This window comes from Zophobas morio, unplaced genomic scaffold, assembly GCF_036711695.1.
Source record: "Zophobas morio isolate AGI-343-1 ecotype UQ-CSIRO unplaced genomic scaffold, CSIRO_AGI_Zmor_V1 ptg000017l, whole genome shotgun sequence".
Taxonomy (NCBI): domain Eukaryota; kingdom Metazoa; phylum Arthropoda; class Insecta; order Coleoptera; family Tenebrionidae; genus Zophobas; species Zophobas morio.
This window is the reverse complement of record NW_026972122.1, coordinates 8,392,844-8,419,585: the sequence shown is the minus strand read 5'-3', so window position 1 is coordinate 8,419,585 and position 26,742 is coordinate 8,392,844. Positions and strand designations below refer to the sequence as shown.

General features: G+C 35.3%; 1 protein-coding gene across 6 annotated transcripts in view; it reads left to right on the top strand.

The window, feature by feature from the left end:
• Positions 1-26,742, top strand: part of LOC135130537 (diacylglycerol kinase eta) — a 408,323-nt gene that overhangs the window by 376,108 nt on the left and 5,473 nt on the right. For 4 of the 6 annotated variants that reach the window (XM_064057932.1, XM_064057933.1, XM_064057937.1 and 1 more), the window contains 4 exons: positions 13,100-14,109; positions 18,723-19,716; positions 19,770-20,211; positions 20,447-20,819. In XM_064057932.1, the coding sequence (XP_063914002.1) occupies positions 13,100-14,109; positions 18,723-19,716; positions 19,770-20,211; positions 20,447-20,819 (2,819 nt within the window). The remainder of the gene's footprint in view (positions 1-13,099; positions 14,110-18,722; positions 19,717-19,769; positions 20,212-20,446; positions 20,820-26,742) is intronic. The other 2 variants (XM_064057935.1, XM_064057934.1) reach the window with 2 other exon arrangements.

Below are 26,742 nucleotides of genomic sequence, written 5' to 3'. Positions count from 1 at the left end.
TCTGGTAACATACCCCCTGCTTCCATCTCCTTTCGTACGTCGTATTGAGCAAGGTGATCCCTCGGTAGTTCATCACATCACTTTTTTGCCCCTTTTTAAATACTACTGTTTTGCAATGTCCAAGAGTTGCGAAAAAAGGAAAAGGAGTTCTGGGACTACGTGGGAAAATTTGATGTGGTGGGGCTAGAAGAGACATGGGTACAAAAAGAAAACTGGGAGAAATTTGAAGAGACACTACCACAAGAATATGAGTGGGAGTGTCAAGGGGCAACAACGGAAAAGAAAAAGGGGAGAGCATGCGAAATACTAATGGGAATTAGAAAAGAAATGCAAGAATTGGAAAAAGGAAGTAAGAATAAAAACGGACTAATGAAAAAAGTAATACAGCTGGATAACAATCGATGGGAAATAATAACACAGGTTTACAAAAATCAAAAAAGTTTTTTGGACTGAATATCTATTTATCATTTCTAGTGTATTTTCGCTCGCTGAATTCAAATCCGTGCTCAGTTGTTCTCCAGCACGTCTAGATTTTGTGATTGCGCAAGGTCACTAATCATTGGGCTAATCAAAAATTTCGTTAAAGCACTCGACAAAAATGGTTTAGCCTTTAAATACTTACTCAAAATTTTTCCAACGTTATCTTATGCCAAAGTAAAAGCAGGTCCGGGGATACGAAAACTGATTCAAGACAGCCAATTTACGAGATATTTAGTCATTGTGCACAATTTTCTCGGTATTTTGAAGGATTATAAACAAATTGGGGCTCGCATGTCTTTGAAGTTACATTTCCTTCATTCGCACCTAGATTTTTTTTTTGCCAACTTAGGCGCTACCAGTTATGAAGAGGGCGAACGTCTACATCAAAATTTACACAGCATGGAAAAAAATTACCAAGGTTTTTGGGATGAAGGCATGATGAGCGATTATTGCTGGATGTTGTGTGAAACCGATGGTCAAACGTATGCTCGACAAAGTAATTTCTGCTGGACTACACTTTCAATTTTAAAGATTTACTGCTAAATATGCTAAAATTTCATCAAAACTTGTCATATTCAATATCTCAAAAATTTGACGTGATGGAGACAAACGGATTGCAGAATCGTGTTCAGCGTGCAAAATTGGTCTAAGAACACTAATTGGTTGCTTTGTCCAAAAACTAGTGTAAACCTGTGTAATCGTTCATAGCAAGAAAGTGGAGGAAACCAAGATAAACATAGAAAAGGAAACAAAAGAAAAAGGAGATGAAAAAATACTTATAGGAGGGGATTTTAACGCAAGACTGGGCGATAAGGGGGCAAGAATATTGATAAAGAACAGGGAGAGAAAAGAGGATCAAAGGACAAAGCAAATAACAAAATATTGTGGAAGATAATAGAAGAAATGGGATGGAAAATTTTGAATGGAAACAAGGAGATGAAGAAGGAGAATGGACGTACGCAGGGGCTAGGGGAGAATCAATGGGATTGTCAACGAAGAGGCGTGGGAATAAATAGAGAGTTTCAAAATGGGGGAAAGGGTAGAATCAGACCACATGCCACTAGAAATAAAAATCAAAAGAAAAGACCAACAGTACGAAAAACAAGAGAGAAGAAACGAAAGAAAAGAAAGAGAAAAAAGAATATGGGATTAAGAGGGAATTCAAAGATACAGAAGTAGACTAGAAAAAAAGAAATTCGAAGTAAAAGAAGATATAGAAGCCATGATAACACAACTGATCAAGTTAATTGTAGAAGCTACGGAAAAAAGAAAGATATACAAATGCCAAAGGAGGAATAATGGATGGAACGAAAAATGTAGCGAGTTGAAGAGAAAAACAAGAGAAAAATTAAGAAAATGGTAGAATAACAGGGGAAGGAAAGAAGAGTACTTAAAAGCAAGAGAGAATTATACGAGAAAATGTGAAGAAAGAATAAGAGAAAAACGAGAAGAAAAAGAGAAGACAATAAACTCCCTGAAAACAGAACAAGAAGTATGGAGATATATGAACAAGGAACGGAGAAGGAGGACTGAAGTCAGTAGGAAAATCAAAACACATTAATGGAAAACTCTTTATTGAATTATTGGGAGGTTGTGAGGAAAAATGGTGCAAAATAAATAAAGGAATCACAACGAAAGTGTGAAAAGTATCGGAAATAACAGAAGATGAAATAGGAAGGCAGATTGAAAGACTGAAAAGAGGAAAGGCACCAGGAGGGGATGGAATCCAGAACGAAGCGTGGATGTTCGGGACAGAAGGACTGAAAGAAAGGACATGGGAAGTGGTAGATGGAGTTTGGAAGGGAAAAGGGTTTCCTCGACACTAGAGAGAAGGTATAATAATCCCATTATTTAAAAAGGTTAACGTTTTACTATCTACGCGGTATTCCTAACACACATCTAAAAATTTATGACAATTGGTTCGCTACTTCAGAGATTATTTGTCTAATAAAATCGACACACAGGTATGAAACGAAGGGAAAACATTACAATGGCCGTTCACCAGATTGATCTTGAGTGTAAGAAACTCTGCTGAGTTAGAAGTTTACGGAAGATTATTAAATACATATTATGTACTATGAAAATGACAATACAAACACAAATAAGAATAATCAGGAAATAAAATTCTCTCTAAAACAATTAATAAAATAAAGGTAGCATTTCTAGACTTGAAAATGGCCTCGTAATACAGAGTCTGAAAAATTCGCAAGCAAAGATAAACTGAAGCATGATGGAGCACAAACAAAAGTTATTCGACGATAAATGAAACAATCTACACACCGTGTGTTTGAAAAACAGTCTAGGTCCGTTCCTGTCTCATTTTATCGAGTATAACATTGTGTGATACGTCAAATTTAATCTTTTTAAATATACAAATTAATTTAAACTTACAAAAATTGACAAACTCAATAAAATAAATTTTGGCCTGATTTGTATGCGCAAATAATTGTGTTAATAAATTCACAGCCGTCTTGACACAAAAATTAAATTATTTTTTTCCAGAACATTTTAACCAAATATGACACCATGAAACACCACTAAATTAAAAAAAAACTTTTTACAAGACTCCCTAAAACATGTAGGGTGGGTGCCAGTATATTTAAAACGATTTAATTTGCCGTATCATATGTATACTTATACACGGTACACAGATGAAGTTGGCCATGTAGCGAAATTTTTAATTTTTATTTTGCTCTTACTTTAAATTGTTGTAAATGCGAATAAGATGGAGCAAAGTTTTTTCCCATCAACCATCTACCATCCTAGTAGAATTAAAAAGAAAAATTATTGTCCTCCCAACCGGGAATAAAATGGTACTTTATTCCCTAAGGAATAACAATTTACAAATACCAAATTTTACTCTTTTATTTATTACTTAATAACATTAAATATTTCTATTGCCAACGACTGAAACCTTGCTGGTCTTGCTAGCTGAAGTTTTGTCTCTGCTGGTTGAAGCTTCATTTTTGTATCTTTGACGCTAACAATTGTAACTGCTCCTTCATCTCGAACATCATCTATTGACAAATTTAAGAGTTCTCGACGCCTCATCGCTCCAGCAATAGCTATCATTAGGTACCGCGTCAATTCGTCGCGCACAATTCGTCGCGCGACAATTGATCGCAAACAACTGATCGCAGCGTCAATTGGTCGCAGCGACAACTGGTCGCAGTCACAATTCATCGCAACACAATTCGTCGCAAGTACAACTGGTCGCATGCTACAATTGATCGCAGGCGAAAAATGATAGCGTTTATAGAGAAAATAAGTAATTGTTATGAATGAGGAAAATAAAATAAAGTTCTATATTCTCAAAAATTTCATTATTTCTAAAAAAGTGTCAAAATAAATACATACGAGTTCCATAAAAACAGTAACTATTAGGCTCATTTCCGACTAAACCAAAGTGCAAACAAGTGAAAATATTGTAAAATATTTTTTTTAATGCTGACACATTTCGTGGGTATGCTACTGTAATGTTCATTTGGATTATTCGTCTTATTGATTAGACGCTCAAGTAAGTGATTCAAGCTTTTCTTCTCACAATTTTAAAGTTTGTCAATTAAACGAGTGAAAAAATAGCTTTCAAAACGTGTTACATACGTCATTTTTTTTAATAAAAATGGCTTTAAAATTATTACGACTGTCAAATTAAAAATTTATAGATTTATCGTTCATAATCAATAAAATCGTGAAAAAACTCTCGTTACAGTTTTAAGTGAAAAAGTATTATTTTCATTACGTTTGATAATTTAAAAAATTAAATATATATTTTTTTAATAAATTTGGTGCAAAGAAATTTGAATTTATATATTAACAATTAATCTTATAGTTTACTGCATTCTTTGCAGAAATTTTTTTGGTCACTACAAATTAGTTCTGGATTATTTTTAATCCATGATAAAACCAAAGATGTTTTTTCATTCAGAACTTTTTTAAACGTTCACACTGTTAATGAGGCGCTTGTAGATACGAAAGAATGCATAATTTATCTCATTCCCTTTGCTAAGTACCTACATACCAATCTCCACTTTTACGCTATTTGTGTGAACAAGATCGTAAAAAGATTAGTTTTGACCATGGAGCAAAGAATATACTCATACTCGATGAAGTGCCAGACTTAAAATGATGGTTTCGAGCCAAACCGGTAAAGTGTCATAAACAGAACCCCTCATTACCCAGATAAGACTGGGGATGACAGTGACGTACAGTTTTTTTTTAATAAAAATTGTTGAATAAAACAAGGCACATAACAGATTTATATCATATCTATTAATTAATATTATTTAAAATATTTAAATCAATCAATAGGTACATCACGAGCAACAAGTAATACAGACAGTGAATACCGTTAAAAAGTAGAAACAACTAGGATGACGACGCCACTGAGTAGTGGTTATTCGCAATGGCGTGACTAATTTTTAGCTTGGGAAGTTTGAAAAGTTTATTGAGGGGCATTTCACTCGGAAGGCCGAATATTCACTCAGAATTATGTGCCTAATCTGCCAGATGTAGGTGGGCAGATGTAAACTGCGGCTTTAGTCTTCTCCAGCCCATGTTGTAAATTTTTGTAGGATGCAAAGTGCGGAGAATAATAAAATCAGATAGCAGCCCGTAGCAGGGTCATTCATGGAAAACTGCGAACCAATTATTTCTTCCTTTTTTTATATCTAAGAGCTGTTTTACACGTCGCAGAAATATCTATCGTAAAAGGAATTTTTAGAAATAATTTTCTCGTGATTAATCGGTTGCAAAAGATCAACAGGCACTCGACACTCGCGTACCTCCTTTTCCAGAATTGTCAAAATGACGTTGCCAAACTCAAAGGAATCATGGATTAAGCATTTCATTTTAAATTCAGTTAGTACCAAATGGTACACGGTATTCGTATTTTGGATTGCGTAAAAATAATTTTCAGAAGTAATTTTCTCGTGACTAACCCTGTATATGTATTTTTTACACCCACATATGGTACAACTGAATTTTTTTCTTCAGTACAATATTAGACACATAATAATAATTAAAAAGTAAGTTTTTAGTTGCATAAGTACCTACATTTCTTAGATTTCCCGGTAACACAAAATTATTCTTGACGCTCTAACAAAAGTTTTTGCAATATATATTTACAATACACGTAAACCTTTTCAAACCCTGTAAAAGATTCGCTGCAATTTACAAGCGATTTAAATAAATATTATATCCGTCCAGTGGACTTTACATTCGCTGCATATGGATACTCTAGATGTACTATTGGTTCATAAATTTTATTGTTTGGTGATATGTATAAAGGCAAGAATAGACAATAGAGGCAATTCTGTATCAAAATGTGTTAAAATTTAAAGGTTGTTAAAAATATGATTTTTTAAATACTTGTATAATAAATATAGTTAAGAACAATAAACACTTTTTTTTGTTGAGTACTTATTATAATGAAGCTAGTTCCTATAATGTAATAGGTAAAATAAGCAACGACATAAATAGTAACAATCTCTTAAAAAAAAATAACCAAAATGACAATTTATTAATAAAAAATCTTATGTAACAAGGTGTTTACGCTCGTATTTTTTAATTTTTAAAGTGCAACTACAAACTTCGTCACTTATCTATATTCAAATTGTTTTTAATTCGATATTTACACCTTACCTGATTGCTCAATTTATTGCCACTTAAAATTCACAATACAAAATATTTAGTTTTAATAAAAGAAAATACTTCCCGATGAATTTTACCTTGCGATTAGTTGACGCTGCGATAAATTTACGTGCGATCAATTGTCGCTGCGATCAATTTACGTGCGATCAATTGTCGCCGCGACCAGTTGTGCTGCGACGAGTTGTTTGCGATCAATTGTCGCGCGATCAGTTGTTTGCGACCAGCTGTCGTAGAATCCTATCATTATGCCCACCTATTAAACATTGTCACATATTATAAACTGTTAATTGTATAATAAGAAACCGGTTAACTTGGGCATTAAGTCGTTATGAGGAATAAATAAATTTGATTTAATTTTCGAATAGTACGATTTATCTATCCATGAGCGAAACTGAAATATTGGAATGAAATTTCTATAGTCGGATTAACTTTTGTATATGTGTACAAACAACCCTTCCAAATATTTTAATACACCTATTCATCATGGTTACCAACGCGTAACAAATTGACTTGACACACAGCTAACAGCAACACTTCCATTATTGAAAAAACAAACATGTCGTATCCAGAAAAATAAAAAATAAAATTAAATTACTCGAATGGAGTCCGAACTTTTCCACATCGCCTGTTAAAAAATATTTTCTTTGCAGAAACTGCACACTGACTTTAATATTTCCAAGCATGTCACATAATAACACTTCTTTGATGTAAACTCTATGATATGGCACGAACTTTTCCCTTCCACATCCAGCGATGAAAATAACAATAAAGCAGATCTGTTTTTGCTTACGTACAACTTGTTATTCACATTGCGAACGCTGTCACTTTTGTCTTATCTCAGCTTTAAGATACCTTTTCCTATTTCTTTGTTATACGTCTGCTACCCTCTCAGGAGATCAGCTTTCTCCCTTGTCCATATTTCTCTCCTGTTCCTGAAAACGAGATCAAATAATATACGCTCCCAACATTGCCAATCCATAAAGAGCACTTCTGTACGCTGGTTCACTGGTTTATTCTTAATCCCCAAAACATGATTTACTCATCAACCGGAACGCTTTCTTTCCCAAATCTTGTCTATATGAATTTTCCGTTCTTTTATAACAACCCGACAAGCTTCCCGGATTTTATATGGAAGGTATTTTAAGTTATTTTCTATTCACCGTGCAGATGCTTATCCATCATATTTACGACAAATTCGTTCTCCTATTATTTCGTAATTTCGAGTTGGGCTTGGGTTTATTACGTTACGTTCCCCGTACGAGATTTTCTTGGGTAAATCCCCGAGTTATTTTTGTATACACATATTTGTTCTGTCTGGTTTACATTTTCCATTATAATAAGAACGAACTGGAAGTAATACTCGGGCGGACTAAAAATCTCTACTGCGTCGTATAGGGAAATTTTAATCGGATTTTATACGGGGGGAAGATTTTAAAGACAAAACTTAATCTCTTCTACCTATTTAAATACAATAGTCAACGCAAAACATATTATAAAAAAGAAGTAGGTATTTAAAGTTATTTGAGAACCAATTGTACAAATCAACTATTCGTGAAAAACAATTTTTTTGCCTCATTTGTTTTCAAGATGCAAGACCAACTTGATTTTTGTTAAATGGCAAATATAATTGATGCACTTTTGAATAGAGCTTTTTTTTTCTGAGAGCAAATAAATGTCTATTAAATTATTACAAAATGATTTTTAGGTCTAAAATAAATCCTTAGCGAATCCAAGAAAACTGAAAATCATTTCAATAATTAAATGAATGATGAATTAGGGTCAAAACGAATCCGGTTCCTTTATAGCAAAAAAATTATTTTATTGCAAGTTGCAAAAATCAGGATAGATTTTTTAAGTATTATCAAATTAAAGTAGTAATGAGTTTATTGAGCAACGATGCAAAATAATGACATGTATATGAATTTTTAGAAAATTCCAAGAAAATGGACCAACATTACAACACATTTTCCCTCATGTTCATTGAAACTCAAAGTCCACCTGCTGAAGGAATGACACAAAACCATCTAATTTAAAATTTAAAATCATAAACCTAGTTGCAAAGTTAAATTGTATTAAAATCGGAAATCTGGGTCATGTAAAAAGAAACGATGGCGGGAATGTATATTAGGGAATATTTTATGAAAAATGTCTACGCCATCCTGAGGAATGTAAATTTTTCACGAGTTTCTCGATCTGCTTGTGTGCCTAACAATTTTCCATGTTGAAAACATAATGTTTGTTGACATTTGAATTTTCTAATGTATGAAAAATCACGCAGTTACCTCTTCCATGGGAAAATTTTACTATCACGTTTTATTTAACACAAAATTCAACATTTTAAATTTGACAGGGAAGGGAAAGAATATTTTTACTTACCTGATAAGTGTGTTTTACAAATGCGTCATATTTATTTATTTAATTACAACAAAGATAAATTTTGACAAACATACACAAAACACAAAAATAACCATTGCCGTTCTATAACAGTGTTCAACATATTCGTAATTTTATCTAAAAAAATAATCACATGGAAAAGTTCTCAACTCCGGCATATTTAAAAGTGGAAACCTGGAACATTGCACAAATCTTTTTAGTTACTCTGTCTTGCAAAAAGTATAAATAAATAATTGGTCGAAAGTTGTTTCGATAGAACGTCCCTCGCTCCTGAAGTACAATGAAACATTCAGTATTTTCGAAAAATTATAAAATTTGATTTTGTGGATTTTATATTTTTTATGAGAACCACTATAAGTTGAAATAAACATATGTAAATATGTAATGCTAAAGTAAATGTAAAAAAGCATGCTACGCGTTTGTTTCAAATAAGTTTTTCCTTTACAAAATTTTGTGATGACGTTAGTCATCATTTTTGCAAGAACACGTATTTCGACATGACATCATCAGTTTTTGGGGAGATAAAGAGATATACATATTTTTATTAAAAATTTAACGTCCCTGCAATAACTTCAAAACGTCTGCAAGATTTCAAAGCATTCCGTTTTTTGTAGTTTCTGATTAAGTCAGTACAATAGATTCACGCATTCATTTTTTTTTTTTGAGTTATCCTGCATACGCAAATCCAAAAATATGATATATGATATGAATGGAATTATAAATCACACGTATAGACTCATCATATTTTGTTATTTTATACAATTTAAAACCCATTTACTATGTACAATTTTGCAGTGACGTCATCACATTATTGGTGGGGATGATTTAACAAATTTTGGTTAGAGTTTTACCATCTACATTCTTAATATAAACACAAAATTTGACAACAATCGGCCTAGTACTTTCGGAGATTATCTGTCTAATAAAAATCCGGGACGGCAGAGAGACGGACAGACGGACAGACGGACAGACGGACAGACGGACAGACGGACAGATAGACGGAGAGACGGAAACAGCAGACCTATTTCTTCGTACTATAGGGGACATGAAAGGTCTAGAAAACGTAAAAGTAGAAAGTCGGTCGACGGACTCGATTACAATACTTCCTTCGCTTACGCTCGAGAAGTAAAAATGGAACCATATTTTAACTTATTTTCACAGGATGATTAAATTCCCAAATTGTTAGTTTTCTCTTGGTTTTTAAATTTATGCAAAAACAGTATTGTATAACACTTTTGAATTTGTCTCTTAACTAAACTTTCTTTTCATACGAGATTTATTGGGTTTACCCCAACAATAATGCCAGGAAAGTTATTACAATAGAGCTGAACAAATTTGATCTCGAAAAAAAAGATTATAAAGAACTCAGAACCATATAACATTTCAGAATGGTTACCAAAGTTTTGTTTTGCCAAGGGGACAGTAAATTGCGCCAAAGAAAAAGCGAAAAAAAGGTACGAAAGTCAATTAAAAAGGCAAGACGAAAAAAATACGAAAAAGTAAGCAAAAAAACACAAAAATTGCGACAAAAATGAAATTAAGCTGTAATAAAGCGGCAAAGGAGGCGATAAAAAAGTACAACAAAAAAAAGACTATTAAAAATCCCAAAAATGGAAAAAAAATAGTAAAACACTCCACAAAAAATATGACAAAGAATATAACAAAAAAGCTGCTAAAAACCGACAAAAAAGAAAGTAATAAAACACAAAAAGGAATAAAAGGCAACGAAAAAAGGTGACAAACATAAGTTGTAAGCTACATAAAACTCGATTAAAAAAGCAACAAAAAGCGACAATGAAAGTGAATAAAAAAGTAAGTAACAAAAGCCAACACTAAAAAAGAAACCCACAATAAAAACAAAAAGAAAAACAAAAAAACAGTTACAAAAATGGGACAAAAAAACAAGAAAAAAACTTTGGAAGGGCATCAGAAATGTGTAAAGAAACCACCAAAAAATTAATAACAAATGACAAAAAAAGGCAAAAAGAAGACGTCAAAAAATGCGATAAACACAAGCAATATAAGAGAGAAAAATAGAATGTTAAAAAATGGACTACGCATCTGCACTATATTCTTAACATACTGTTACGTTGAACGGGTGATTAAAATCGGCGTGAGTAAAACTCAACAATTCATTCCTGACTAACTCGTATATACACGACTAACTCACAGCGATTATGTACAAACTATTTCCGGCGCGACTTGTTTGGCTCTTCTTAATATTGGCTCCACTGAATAATAATCGTTCCCGGAGGCAGCCTCTATTTAAAACCATACTTCGGCGATCGCGGTCTTTCTCAAATTGGGTATTCGCAACTTCCGCTTCCAGACTTTTCGAACGTCGTTGGGCCGCGTCACCAACGATGAGTCACCCGTCATTGCCGTCCACCCTAGACAGTTCTTGACGGTCCATTGATGTCATACCGGGGTGGCGTATGGGTTTATTTCGTAACAATACATATAAAATTTGACAACACTCGGTCAAGTTTCGAAGATAATTAATCTAATAAAAATCGATATAGAGGACATACAGACGGAAACGTGAGACCTAATGAAACATCGAGGAAACTTAAAAGTGTCCATTCGTGGGGGGACCCTATTACATACTTACTACTATACAGCCTGTTATTGAAAGGTACGTACAAAATAAAATCGGCAATTGGTTTAGAAGTATAGGTGCTAAAAGTTAAAAAAAGTTCAGGTAAAAGTGTTCTCCTTTTAGAGATAAAAATTATTAAAATTTATGTCCAAATTCGTTGTACGCCTCTGATAAAAAGATCACCTTTCATTTCTATAGCAACCTTTAGTCTTGACAAAAGTTTTATTATTACAGTTGCTAGGATTTACTAAAATAAATTAATTTTACCTATTTATCCTTCAGTAGCGTCTAAAAAGGTTGGATAAGGGTTAGTTTTCCCCTTATAATTTTGATAACACAAAATAAGTTTTTCCGACTTCTTAGACTTCGCGAAGAACTGTCCATTTTGTTGTACGTACCTTTCAATAACACCCTGTATACTTCCTTAATTTACGGTTGGGAAATAATAAAAACACTAGAAAATAAATATCTCTACAGTTATTTGTGTATTAAAGCCACAAAGAAAGAGAGTTCAAATAAAGGTGCTTTAGGATTTTCCATTTAAAAAAATATTGGTCAGAAACACAAGACCAAGGACACAAAAGTAAGTTTTCGACAACTGACATTTCACTACAAAGAAGTGACTTTGCTTTGACTAGACTGATCACCTAAAAAAATAAGTTTAAACATAACCCAAGGATGCGTGAATTTTTAAATATATAGATACATATAACCATTTTTAACCAAAAATACAAATCTACAGTATGTCCATAAATTGAGTTTACAAGAGATTTTTTTGTATGTCCTATTTTACAGAAAATCGAAGAATAAAAATTTTGGCTTCATTTAAAACAAGTATTTTAACTACAAAACTTTTAAGTAATATAGATTTTTAAAATAAATCACGTTTTATCCAGGTAATTTTATCCAAAAACAACCTTATTTTTTCTTATTTATTTAAACACATGTTTATACTTTGATGTTTTAATTGTAGAATTAGTTGTGTTAGTTGTTTTTCCTCATTTGAAAACTATTAGTCAAAAACCAATACTTGACATCATTTTTACATAAAAAAATTTGGTCTAAGGTTATTTAGACAGAACTTCCCTGGGCCCTGAATATCCAGTTTCTTCTAAAAATTGTAAAATTTGATATTGCAATTTTAATTTTTTTCATGATAACTCGTAAATGCTAAAATAAAGAAGTGTGGATTATTAAAGTGCAGGTAAACAAGCATCCTATACGTGGGTTCCAAATGAGTGTTTCCATTACAAAATTTTTAGATGAAATTATCAACATTTTAGTAAGTGTAATACTAATAATAATAGCGCCAATTCGCAAATTCGTGATGAATTTGAACAATAAAATAAATTGCCTGGTGCATTAATTTATAGACTAATCATATTTTGCACCTTTTAGCAAAATTTTCAGATGACGTCATGAATTTTTTGGAGGGGAAAGATTTTAATGGTGTGGGGCTGGCAAGTTCCACAAAATTGTATAGTCTTTGTATATTTGTATATAATCTGTATTAAATACTTCCAACCAGTATCACCCCGAAACTTTCTCTTCGTCCACCAGCATGTCGCAAAACCTATCTTGTGTTCACCCTTCGCAATAATTCTTATCCTTTCAAATACCTTCCAAGAACTCTTTTGATACAACCGGTTTCACCGCTTTCTACCGACCTTTCTTTTCATTTCAAATTCACAAACTCCAAGATTCTTCCCTCATCTGCTGAACCGACAACATCAAAATAAATACGCCAAAACGCAATACCGTTTCAATCATCTGATCACCCCACAATGGTATAACGAAAAGATCAACGCGTTAGTAGAAACACGTTTCTTTGTTATTCTAGTTATTAAATAATAACAATACCTTTTTTTCCTGTTGGACAATAAAGTATTATTATTAAAGTAAAGTATTATTATTATTAATACCTTACTGTGTTAAGCCACTGAACAAATTCTAACTGTTTACTCCTCTTTTCAGAAACAGTGCCAAGTGGCAGTGCTTCCTTTGGGCACTGGCAACGACCTAGCTCGCGTGTTAGGCTGGGGCTCATCCTGCGATGATGACACCCACTTGCCACAGCTGCTGGAGAAGTACGAAAAAGCTGGAACAAAAATGTTGGACCGTTGGTCGATAATGGCCTTTGAACGTACGATAGCAATGCCTAAACTATCTTTAACCCCTGGTCAACCCGACGGTCAATTACACAACCAGATCACTCAATATGAAGATTCTTTAGTTACGCATTTACAAAATATTCTTCAGTCGGACGAAACGTCAGTAATTTTAAATTCGGCGAAGCGGCTATGCGAAACTGTCAAAGAATTCGCGACGCAAGTCTCGGAAAGTTCGATAACTAGAGGTGATGAGCAGTTAGGGAAAAAGTGTGATATTTTACAACAGAAGTTAGATTTATTATTAGCTACGTTAACCAGCGAACAATTAGATGCGGCAAATTTAGAGGATGCCAAAACGAAACAAGAAGATACAGATAGCGAAGTATCTTTTGATAGGGGCAAAACGGAGAAATCGGAGAAAGATTTGAGCAATTTCAATTTTCGTAAACATAGACGGACCTCGAGGTTTATGGAGCGCGAGAAGGACGCTTTGATGCTGAGGGCGAATAGTCTAAAAAGGGCTATCAGAAATTTGGTTGAGCACACTGAGCAAGTGGTAGACGAACAGAACAGACAAGAGTCTTCGAGTATACCCACGGTCAAGATCTCCCTCAGTACGGACTTGGATAAGGAGGAACTTGAACCCCCAAAAGTAGATTCTCTGAAGCTACCGACTATAGAATCTGGATCTAGTACCGACGTTAGTTCGTGCCCGTCACCGACGAGTTCTATTTTGACAGCAAGGTTAGCTAACATATCACCGATGCCTGATGTAAGAAGGGATTCGACTATCGAAGATCCAGACCTACTGACGACTTTGCCTGTGCCACCAGATTTCGCTGACAGTAGAAGGTCTAGCCATGTTCAACCCAGGTAAGAGTTTATTGTTTAATACTTACGGAATCTTCTGTTAAACAACAGTCTCGCCATCATCACAACACAAAACACATAAATGCTGACTAAATCTATTTTTCGAAGACATCTAGAACTTTTTCTAAGAATTTCTATCTACTGATTTTCCAAAGCTTTCTAACTAACCGACTTTTCTCGCAATGGTTTCTCATATTCATTTACTGTCACTCGTTTTTTACTTCCCGACCCTAAGCTTGGAGAATATAAGAATTCACTAATACTACATATATAATACCTAGAATATGAAACAGTAGGTCTCACGTTCCCTTCTGTCTATTGTCTCTGTATTATATATCATCTGTTGGCAATTTTGTTAAACAGATAATTTCCAAAACTACTGGACTGTTTGTTATGAAAGTATAGGTATATTTTAAGAATGTACACATGATAAAGCAGTATTCAGAATTTGTCTGATCATCCCCACCAACTATTTGATGACGTTGGATCAAAAATTTACGCAGTAAATGCTACTTGAATCTTATGGAATAACATGCTTTTGTCCATATCATTTATTAATTTGTCTTCATTTTGGTCCTTATACATCCAGAGTTTTGGAAAAAAGAATAATTGTAGATATGACAAATTTTAAAATTTAACTTAGGAACTATAAAACCAACTACTCTGTAAAGTGGTAACTTGCTAATCGAAATTGTTTTGTTTAATTTTCTGGCGCTTTTTTGTCTCTTTCGATGACTCCTCTTTTTGTCGCTTCTTTATCGCTTTTATTTATAAACTTTTTTGTTTTGCGCTTTTTAACAACTTATTTAGTACAGCGTTTCTTTTGTCGTTTTTTGTTATGTTTTTTACTTTTTTATCGTTTTTATGTTGTAGTTTATACGCGTCATTTTATACGTTTTTTTACTGGATATTTTTTGTCGTTTTTCATCGCTTTTGTTGGTGGTTTTTTGTCGCTTTTTTGTGGACTATTTAATCCCCTTTTTTAGACTTTTTTTTTCATTTGTCACCTTTTAGTCGCGTTTTTTGACCATTTATTTATTAAACACCTTTTTGGTCGTTTTTTGACTTTTGTTGTCACGGCTTTTTTTGAGGTATTTTTTGTCACCCTTTTTGCGTTTTTCTTTGTTAGTTTCCTTGCCTGCTTTTCTGGCCTTTCTTTGTACATTTTTTTTGACATCCTCATTTTGTTTTTTTTTTATTGGGTTTGTCACTTTTTTTCGCGTCTTATATTATTTTTTGGTCGTTTTTGACACTTTTTTAACATTTTTTAAGTTTTTTTTTCGGTCGCTTTCTTTGTCGGTTTTCTGCGGGTTATAAATCCCTAGTTTGGAGCCTTTTTTCTGTTTTTTTCATTGTGTTTTTTATCGCTTCTTTTTTAATCGGTTTTTATACCGGTTTTTTATCGCCTTTGTTTATCATTTTTGTTGTTGGCTTTTTGTCACTTTGTTGACGTTTGTGATGGCATTTTTTTTTCGTATTTTTTGGGGTTTTTTTTATCACATATTTGTTCTTTTGTCGATTTTATAATCTTTTTTTTATCTCCTTTTTGGTTGCTTTCTTTGCCAATTTTTATAGTTTTTTCTTCCTGTTTCGTCGTCATTTTTATGGATTTTTTAATCACTTATTGGTTCCTTTTTTCGCCTTTTTTTATTTTCTTTCGTTCTTTTTTCCGCCTTTTTTACTCTTTCGTTTTGGTCTTCCCTTGTCGGCATTTATTTCTCTCTTTGTCATCTTTTTTGTCTCCTTTTTTGATCTTTTTGTATCGATTTTTATCGAATTTTTCCTCATCTTTTTTGTCTGCTTCCTTGATTGTCTTTTTTGCCATTTTTTTGTGATCTTTCTGTGTTCATTTTTTACTTCCTTTTTTGTCGCTTTATTTATTGCTTTTGTTTTTCACCTTTTTAAATTTTTTTTGTCGCTTGCTTTGTCGGTTTTCTTTAGCATTTTTGAATGCCTTCTTTGTCGCCCTTTTCTGACTTTTTCATTGTCTTTTTTATGGCTTCTTTTTTAATCGGTTTTTACATCGGTTTTTTGGTCGCCTTTTTTATAATTTTTGTTGTTGGTTTTTCTTTTGTCACTTCTTTGACGTTCGTGAGGGTGTTTTTTTGTTACATATTTTTCACAATTTCCGTGGCCCCTTTTTTGATGCCTTTTTGCCGATTTTTTTCGCCTTTTTTGCCACCGCCTTTTTAATAATTTTTTTTTTGTTGCTTTCTTTGCCGCTTTTTTCTAGTTTTTTATATTCCTTATTTGTCACCACTCTTGTGGATTTTTTAATCAGTTTTGTGTTGCCTTTTTTACACCTTTTTTTGTGTTTTTTTTTTATTCTTTTTTCGCCTTTTTTGACGACTTTCTTTGTTCCATTTTGTCCTGATCTTTTCTGGTCAGATTTTAGTTTCCTCTTTCTAGGGTTTTTTGTGTCGTTTCTTATTTTGTCGTTTTTCTTGGTTGTTTTTTGACACTTTTTGTGGCTTTTGTTTCTACATTTTCTCACTTCCTTCTTTTTATTACTTTTTTATTGTTTTTGTTTTCGCCGTTTTTCATCACCTTTATAGCTTTTTTTCTCTTTTCACATTATTTTTTCGCCGCCATTTAGGAACATTTTTGATGCCTTTTTCATCGCCTATTTTGTGGTTTTTTATTTCGTCACCTTTTTTTTTCCTTTTCCTTTGTAGCCTTTTTTTATTTGTTTTTATTTGCCGCTTTTTTGTTGCTTTTTTAAATGACTTCTTTAGTCGTTTTTCTTAGTTGCTTTTTCGCCACATTTCATTATCCATTTTCGCTTTTTTTTTGTTTCCTATTTTGTTTTGTTTGTCAGCTTCTTTCTTTCGCTTCGTTGACGTTTTTATTCCTTTGTTTATCTTTTTTACGTTCTTGTTGCCGTTTTTTTCTTTTTTTGTCACATTTTTTCATTTTTTCTAGACTCTTTTGGTGTTCATTTGGCGATTTTATAGTGTCTTTTTGGCGCTTTTTTATCTCCTTTTTGGTTGCTTTCTTTGCCGCTATTTTTAGTTTTTTTCTTCCTTTTTCGTCGTTTTTTTTGTCTTCTTTCGTTTTTTTTTTTGCTTTTTTGGATTGATTTTTCACTTAATTTATTGCTTGTCTTTGTCGCCTTTTTTATCACATTTTTTGTGGCACATTTTTGATGCCTTTCCTCGCCTTTTTTATCGCCTTTTTGTGGCATTATTTCTTAGTCACTTTATTAAATCACCCTTTGCCTTTTTTTTGTCAACTTTTATTACTTTTCTTCGTAAAGTTTTGATCCTTTTTTTGTGATTTTCTTTTTTTGGTCACGTTTTTATCACCTTATTTGCTCTTTCCTTTATCGTTATTTTTGTTGACTTTTTATTGACAGTTTTTGTCTTATTTTTTGTAGTATTTCTTAGCTACTTTTTTTGCTAACTTTTGTACCTGTCTTTATTTATTCGACTCCTTTTTTGTTCCTTTTTTGTTACTTTTCTTTGTCACTTTCTTTTCTTCGCTTTTTTATCTTCTTTTACTCCCTCTTTTATCTTATTTTTTTAACGTTCTTGCTGTGGACTTTGTTTATCTATTTTTTCACTTCTTTGTTTTGTCACGTTTTTATTAGTTTATTCGTCGCCTTATCAACTTTTTTCTCTATTTTGTCATCTTTTTTATTTTTTTGGGACATTTTTTATGCCATTTTGTGTCTTTTCTATACATATAGTCACTGTTTTTATCACCTTTTGTTACCCATTTGTTATCGTTTTCTTTTTTGTTGACTTTTTTTATTGACTTCGTTTTTATCGGATTTTTCTATAGTTTTTCTTAGTTGCAGTTTTGCCACTTTTCATGGCCTTCCTTTGTTCTCCTGACTCTCTTTTCGCATTTTTTGAGTTTGTTTTTATCATATTTTTTTAATCAATTTTTTTGTCACTTTCTTTGTCGCTTTCTTTACCGATTTTTACAGGTTTTTGGAGTTTTCCTCTTCTTCCCATTTTTTTCGTTTTTTTTTTGTGGACTTGTTGCTTTTTACCTCGGCCGCCATTTTTTATTGCTTTTTTATCGCATCTTTACCTGTAGTACAACAATCCACACAGGTCCTTAACTTATAAGGGTCGTCACAAAAAAATTAAATTCATAAAATTAAATTTTGTAACGACAGAGCCTCTGTAAAAATAATTTTAGACTAAATTTTTCTTCTGTAAATTCTACTCTAACACACTTCTTACAATTTTATTGTTCCTCTTTCTTTTCTCTGCACCATATCAGAATTTTTTCAACATTGTACTACCAAACCCATTATCTCTTTATTGTCTCATTTGTCATCTTTCCAGCAGCCGCAGCCGTGAGGAATTTTGTTTACCCTTTCTTCTGTGTTTTCCGAATTGAATTCTATAATTGAAAGTAGAAGAGTAAACCTCTCGTTATTTCCAACCACGAGGTTTCATTGTCAATATGATTTTTCTGTTAGAACAGCATAATGTCTTAGGCTTGGACTTGGACACATTGCGATCGACACAATAAAGACTAGGTGTCTTTTTACCCTCACTTAGTGGCCTGTCAATTTAGGTTCACTTAAAATAACCTGGGTGATGAGTAACATCAGTTGTTTCCCCAAAGTCTGCAACCAATTGACTATTGATCATTTCCAGTGCTGAGGCGGACGCTGCTACGGAAAAGATCTTACGCGACACTTGCTCAACCCTAATGTCAATAGGCAGCCTCAAAACCAACGAACACGAAGTGGAAATCCATCAGGAACGACAACGACGAGAGAGTACAAAGTGCGAAGAACGACGAGAGAGTACAAAGTGCGAAGAACGACGAGACAGTACAAAGTGCGAGGAACGACGAGAAAGCACAAAATACGAAGAGGAGGAAAAGGAGTGCAGCAGCATACTCTCGGCAATTTCCAACGAAGAAGTGAGCATCACGTCGGAAATCCTGGACCAAAAATCATTTTGCCCTCGAAAGAATAGCGACGGGGAAGACTTAAACGGCCACATCTATCACATAGATTCACCCGAAACGGATACGTATCCGAATTCTGACGCCCTGCATGGTGAGTCTCTCATGGACGATCTCAGTTCCATGTTAGGTGAAGTTATGTATGGTTATGATCAAGACAGCATAGAAAACACGTACACCGACGACACGACGCTCTTCACCAGCGAGATGGCGGAGATCAAGCTGGAAAGACGGATGAGTGCCAAAAGAGAATCCCTGGAGAAGAAGCGGAGGAGCTCCAGAAGCAAAGTGGACGAAGATACTCAATTTGGATTTGAAAATCGTGCCTTTATGTCACAACACGTATACTTAGATAACAAATTAGAAACTGAACCAACAAGATATTGCAGTTTAGCTCACTTCGTAGAAGGTAATGATATAGCTAGAAAATCGTTCAAGAGACCCCGGACCACAACGAAAATCTCGAAAACCGAAGCTAACGTTAACAGGCAGAGCACCCTTTTGGAAGAAAACGAAATCACCCCGATAGGATCCTGTAGCAACTTAAACAAACTCGAAAAGGAACTTTCCAACGTTTCCACATCTACTTTGAAAGCCCTGGACCTACTACCTGATGAACGAAAACAAGAAGAAGAAAGTCCCACTGACACGGATATCGACAAACCGAAACCCGAAACGGTAATCTATTCCTGAAATTTTCGGACGCTTTACAAATCTGTGTATATTTTTAGTGCATATTCCCGCAGGTTAGCGTCATCGTCGAACCCCCTTCCCCCGTACTAACCGAAGACATACGAGTCGAGCGAATGGTGAAATTAGGTGTGGAAATAGAGATAGATTCCGGTTCTGACTTCGATCTCCGCAATCTGTGTTCAAAGGCCGAAAAACTGTCAACTAGTGATATCACGACTAGCAATAACAGTTCCAGCTCTAACTTGCTGGGCATCGACAATGAGCATTTTCTCACTAGATCACCTGCTGCGACTCGCAGGATTTCCTGCTGCAGCATGCTGAACCCCGCGGAGGCAGCAGCTTTGGCCGCCGCTGCTGCCGCCACCAACTTTTATACGGAAGCCGCCGAAAAGAAAGAAAAGGAGAAAAAGGACGCCCGTGAAAAGGACAGTCGCAAGTTACCCATCATTAACCCACTGGTGACGCTACCGACGTGGCCAAGTAAGTTTCGCTTGTAGTCATCTAGGTTAGATAAGACGAATTCCCCTTAAACCCTTTTAGTTTCTTGAAATGTTTGGGGAATGAAATAACCCTTGAGCCTTGTCTTGGTTATTTTTTTAGGATGCCATCGACAAAGCATTGTCCTCCCTCTGATTTTTGCGATTTTTTTTTAATATCCCAGCAACGCCAAGTAGAAGTATTTCTGAATGTCTTATCGGTGTGTATCGCATTTTAGATGTGAGCACGGGAAGTGGTTTCATTAGCAAATGTCTTCTAGCTAATGCTGACACCCTTTGCGCAGCGGTTAGTCCTCTAATTGATCCAGACGAAACGTTGTTAGAAGGCTTCTACGAGCGGTGCGTCATGAATAACTATTTCGGTATCGGAATTGACGCCAAGATCTCCCTGGACTTCCACCATAAGCGCGAGGAACATCCCGAGAAATGTCGGTCGCGTGCCAAGAACTACATGTGGTACGGGGTACTAGGGAGCAAACAGTGGCTTCAGAAGACATACAAAAATCTGGAACAGAGGGTCCAGCTGGAGTGCGACGGCCAAAGGATACCCTTACCCAGCCTTCAGGGAATCGTTATTCTCAATATACCAAGGTGATTAATCGGTTAACAGAGTCCCAACATACTCTAACCAGTTTGTGTTGTTTTACCCAATTCGTATCCAATAGATAGTATCTTACCTAATCTATAGTATAATCTTATTTAAGTCACAGGTATCAGTACGTGAAGGACGTTTAATATCAGCCCGATAAAATTGTGGTACCGTCAGGAGTTCCGCAGAGCTCTGTTTTGGGTCCCCTGATTTTTATATCTACATTGACCTTTTACGTTCTAAGGAATGATCAATACTAGAATAATTAGAATGAACCATATTACGTTTTCGAGTGTAGTTTTTTACTCTTAAATTTCTTTATACTTTGATTTTGTTCAAATTAGACTGAAGGCATTCAATGCCTAAATCTTAACGAAGTTGAGAATATACTTTAACGTCATCAGCATATGCGCGAAGATGGAATAATATGGTAAAAAATACGGTTATTACAAATTTTAATGACAGAAGTCCCAGGTTGGGTCCTTGAAGAACACCAAACATTGTATTAAATTCGAAAGAACTAAAACCATCATAAATACGTAGCTAATTTCAGTTAGCTTAGTTAAATATGATCGTAGTATTATTAAAAATACAGCCATAAAGAACATATTCAAATATCTTGACAAAATTTCGTAATACAGATATAAGGTATGCGAACTTAAAATCGGGATTATTGTATTTATTAATCAAACAAAAAACGAAAACGTAGCAATAACCACATGGTAAGAACACTCAATATTTTATGAACAGTGCCCTCATTAATCCTACAGTGGTTCTATATATAGTAGTCGTTTGACTTATTCTTCATCAAAAGTCTAAATTTTCTTATTTAATTACTATTTGAATTGCCCAAATGTCGAAGCTGGCCAGATTTCCTCATATATTTTATCCTTTAAATGTAACCAAAATCGTTCCAGTGGCCGAAACTGGGTAATGGCGAATTTTCACATTGTTATTCAGTTCCATCCGACGAACGGCTACTTTCGTGTTTTCTCGATACTCCTTTTATTAGACAGATTTTTTTTTCCAAAATTATTGAACTAATTATTGTAAAATTTTACGTTTACTTTAGGAATATATTATGAAGATGGCAATAAGCTAACCCGAATTTGTCTAGTCGTCAACACTAGCAATTTAATGACGTCACCTCAAAATTTTGCGTAGTAAATGTTTTATAAATTTCATAAAAATAATATACTTCTAAGCTTATGGTTTATGAGTCCGCTTCTATTTTACACCTTAGACATCCAGATTTTTTAAATTTTCTATTAGCAATGTGAACGAACCTATCATAAATTGAGCTACACACGGGGGCCTTCTGTGGTCCATTGTGTGCTATCCCTATAGTTGCTAGTAAAGCCCAGGAAACAACTTCTATGTACATCTCAAACATTACATGGTTCCACAATTTAAAAGTCCATGTGTTTTTTCCTGATGCCAGCAAGTACCGGACAGGACCACAGAAAGTGCTCCGGAGGATCTCATCATCTACTAAGCACATTCTGCTTGTGCTATTGGAAGCCAGACCGATGGTGCAAATGTGTTTCTTTAAAGGTCTGTGTCCAGTGATCAGACTCACCACAAATCTGAGATCTTTTCTCAGTAGCTCTTCACTGCGTTTTCCATTAAGGTCTTCCCTGAACAACCCTGAGTGAAGCAGGTTCAAGGTCCGGCATTCTTAAAATGACATAACTTCGAATACTCTTTGAACATTTTCTTTTGGCCATTTTAGGATCTGGCAGAGGCGGTCCCTCTCAGAGTCCTACCTTGCCAGAGCTGTGAGAGTTCTTTCATTTCCTTTGTGGCCCATGTGTCCAGATATCCAGCTAGGAACATGTTTCTTGTTGTACTCTGCTAAATCCTGTATTTGATTGTAATATTTCCAAACAAGCATCGATGTGTGTCTGTTAGATTGCAAAATCCCCAGTGAAGCCAATCAGTTTGTGAAAATGTAGATTCGTCTTCCAAAGAGGACCTTTTTGCTTGAAAGACACTGGTATGCTTAACCAGTGATATCGAGACATTGAGATTTGGCTCGTTTGAATATACGCCCGAGCCTGATCCCTTACTGGAAATCCAACCGTCCGCATAGTACCAAGGTTATCACGCTCCGGGTGTTCGCCTCACCTTGTTACCCAGATCTACCCTACTAGCTCAGTTTTCAAGATCTTCCCGGGAGGTGATAGCAAGAGAACTTACAACAGACAACTCAACTGGATGGTACTAACGCAGTCTATTTACGTGGTCTAGCGAACCTTTGCTCGTGTGTCCTCGACTCTATATATCTAACGTTCCCTTAGCTGCACCCTAGGTCCCGCGCCAAGAGGAAAATGGTCGTCTGAACCGCACAATCGAAGACCGAGAGTTTCCGCTTAAGACGTTTTCCCGGAAGCGCAACTAAATGTTGCTACCCCGACGTATATGTCTACAATAGTACATATTAATAACAATCTAAATGATTACATCCGGACAGTTTGTCGTAAGCAGATGACGCCGATCACAATTTCCGTCCTGATCGATCTTCCGCGACGCTCCAGATGCCGGGGGGTATCGGACATGGACCCCAGATGGAACAGACTCACCCAGTCGCCCTCTGTACCGAAAGTTGAGACTCGCAATCGTTTCCCCCAGGTCTATCAGCATTGCCAACGGGACAGGTCGTGTTGCGCCCGATGGCCTACGAAGAGATACGACAGAGTTACACTCGGTTGGGCGAATAGTCTGCTAGGCCGAATGGTAGCTTGACCGTGCACAAGATGGCGGCCTACCTCATGTTGTTATGTTAGCTCTACGCACACCCGCAGTAACAAATTCCTACGCTAGGTGGGACCCAATTAAATCTGACATGTCGTTACCCGGTTGATTCGGATATCCCCTGAGCTATTTTCACACCCGGGCAGCCTCCACACACACACACAGCCATCTTCAATATCGATCTCAGGTGGAAAAGAACTGCTTGAGTACGCCACCCTACGTCATCCCTTCTGTCAGGTTAGCAACCAGACCTATAATTCCCTAGGCTTCTAATTTGGTACTTACCCAAAGGTAGAGATAAAACCTCTTCTTTAAAAATATCCTAACTCCCGCATTATACTCTCCGGTTGAACTCGGCCCACATGCCATATCACCGAAAACAACGTTCCGACGATGGTCAACCCTCCAGAGCACGCCTACAACGATTGGATAATGACTTCGGTATGTTCCTTCCACTGTTCTCATGAAGGTATCAGCACTTCCTGTAAGTGATATGTTACTACAATGGGAATTTTGCTTTCATTCTCCATCCTGGGGCCTTCCAGTAGTGGTCCCATGGCCCGTTTTTGTTGTCGATTTTTTCCACTGACCAGAGCGGCGCATTCGCAGGAATCTCGACATAGCCGTATCCATTACCACTAATTCAAAAAGGATACAGCGCGATCAGCATTTCCATGGCAGCTGATGGTACGGTTCTCACTGTTAACATCAGGCAAGCCAGACATTGTGTTAGGGACAAAAGACTTTCATCGTCGAGCCCCACCAAATAAAGGCACCGTAGAGGATGATTGGCCTTGTGACACTGGACACCAATGCATTAGTTTGGGTGTTACACCCTGCAGTGATTTGTTCCGTGGGTCCTTCATTTTCTACAGTCCAGACAAATGATACTTGGCTTCCCTGTGTGCCCGCAGTGTTTCTCCAAAGAGTGTAGAGACCACATACTCGTCCTAACGCCTCCTTACAAAAATACAAAAATGTTTTGTCTGGATTAACAGGGCGAACGTTGACAAATTTGCTTCTCACAAGGATTACTATATCATCAGCATATCCTTGACCATATACTCCAGCTTCATTCTAGCAAATCAAGTTATCTGCTACCAGGTTCCGCAAAAACTGCGGACAACTTTGCGTAGCAATTACTTTAGTCCATTGCGAACCTAGAATCGTATTGATTTACAGTGATGGGCACGTAGATTCCGTCAGTGTAAACAATCGAATAGTTTACGTGTAAACTATGTAAAGTAAACTTTAAGTGAGTTCATGTAAACTATGTTAGTATGTAGACAATGTAAATAATAAGGGTTAAATAAAGGTCAATAAAATTTTAATGTATTTTTATAAACTGACAAATACAAAATTTATATTTGTAAAAAAATATACAAAAAAATGAAAATTTAATACACAAAAACTTGATAAAAGTCAAATGTTAAAGAGTTTAAAGAACGAATGGTAGTAATTAATAATAACTGTACTCGATTATTCATCTTCAAATAATAACTCGTTAAATTCGCTGTCATCTGCTTGTTTCTTTTCTTGTATCTTTAATGCATAATAAACGTGCATGAGTTTTTTTGATCTCTCAAATGTTAGCCTCTTTCTAATTGGTGTATGAATTAATCTCCATGTTGAAAAAACTCGCTCAATTTGAGCGGATGAAGCAGGTATCATTAGAAGTTTGAGTGCCAAATTTGAAATCTCTGGGAATTCAGACGAAGATAATTTCCAAAACGTAAGTGGACTTTTAAGTTCCTTTTCAAATAAAATTTACAAAATTTCTCGTTTTTCAATAAAAGCGTCTAATTCTTCTAATCCACTACCGCTCAGATTTTGAATTAGAAACTTGTTAATAACAGATGTATGAGTTTTTTGAAGTTTCTCGTTATTTAGAAAGGGATGTAAATAATAAGACACTAATGCGTATGTATTTAGCGCCATTGATTTTCTTCGAGCAAGTTCTTTTTCAAATTTGTCAGGAAGCTGCAAATCTAACTAAAGATTCGCTGCATCAGCAATCGAAAATACAGACTCGTGGCAACTATTAATCAGGTGGCAAACTGGATCAAATATCTTGATGTTTTCCTTGACCATTTCGACGAAGTCATCGTCAATTTAGTGTAAAATTTAAATCAATATATTATGACTAATAAATGATTTATACCTACGTGATTTTAACCTCTCCGCGGCTGTATTTGCCAATGATTTTTCACAAATGAGACATTTGGCGGTGTACTTCCCTTTCACTTTGATTAACTCGAAACCTAAGTTATTAAACATCGGATTTCTTTTTCTTCCTGCCATTTCTGACGGCGTTAAACTGTTTATTTTTTGTGAGTTTCTGACTCTAAAAACGTAACCTTACGTTTGTTGTTGGTATTGTTTACGGAAAGTTTACATTGTTTACATTCTTTACGTTGTTTACCTATTCTCTACGACGTAACGTAGACAATTAAAGTCGACGCGCAAAGTCCCATCACTGTATGATTTATCTTTGGGTGAAGCATCTGGCAAGTGTCGGATCCCCGCCGCGCTTGATCAAAGATGAACACCTAGATTCAAAGGAACAATGTCTGACAGATGGGTTTAAAACTCTTTCACTAAGTATGCAGCCCAGAGCGAGGCAAGCTTTGAAAAGACCCAACAGCAGTTTAGTAACAAAGTCCAATTTGTTTTCAAAGAGATTTAGAGAAATCCCATCCATGTCTGCTGATTTAAATGTAACAAAAGTATTAATTGCCCGTTTCAACTTCGATGACTTTAGACGCAAATAGCCATGTCTTCCGAGAAACGGTATGAGTTAGTGCTTCCTGCACCTCCTCGTTGCAGTTTCTTGAGTTCGGGAAGTACGTACTTGACAGGAACCTCAAAGTGTCTTCTTTGGAATCTCCCGAGGGCGAACACAACATCGTCAGTTTAAAATGAGGACCTTCTGAAGTCTTGCTGCTTGTACAAGATTGTCTATCTTCCCACAAAAATCCTTACGTCTATCTGTTGTCCTGCGTCGAATTTGTAATCTTTTTGTTGAACTATCTTATAGAGCTCCTAAGACTTGAGTGAGTTGTCAAGTCGGGTCCTATTCCAACTGGAATGTTGGACAACACTCCTTGTAAGACTTGATAATAGCCTCATGTATCAAGGCGGCATTTTCTGCCGCTCCTTTTACATGTCGAA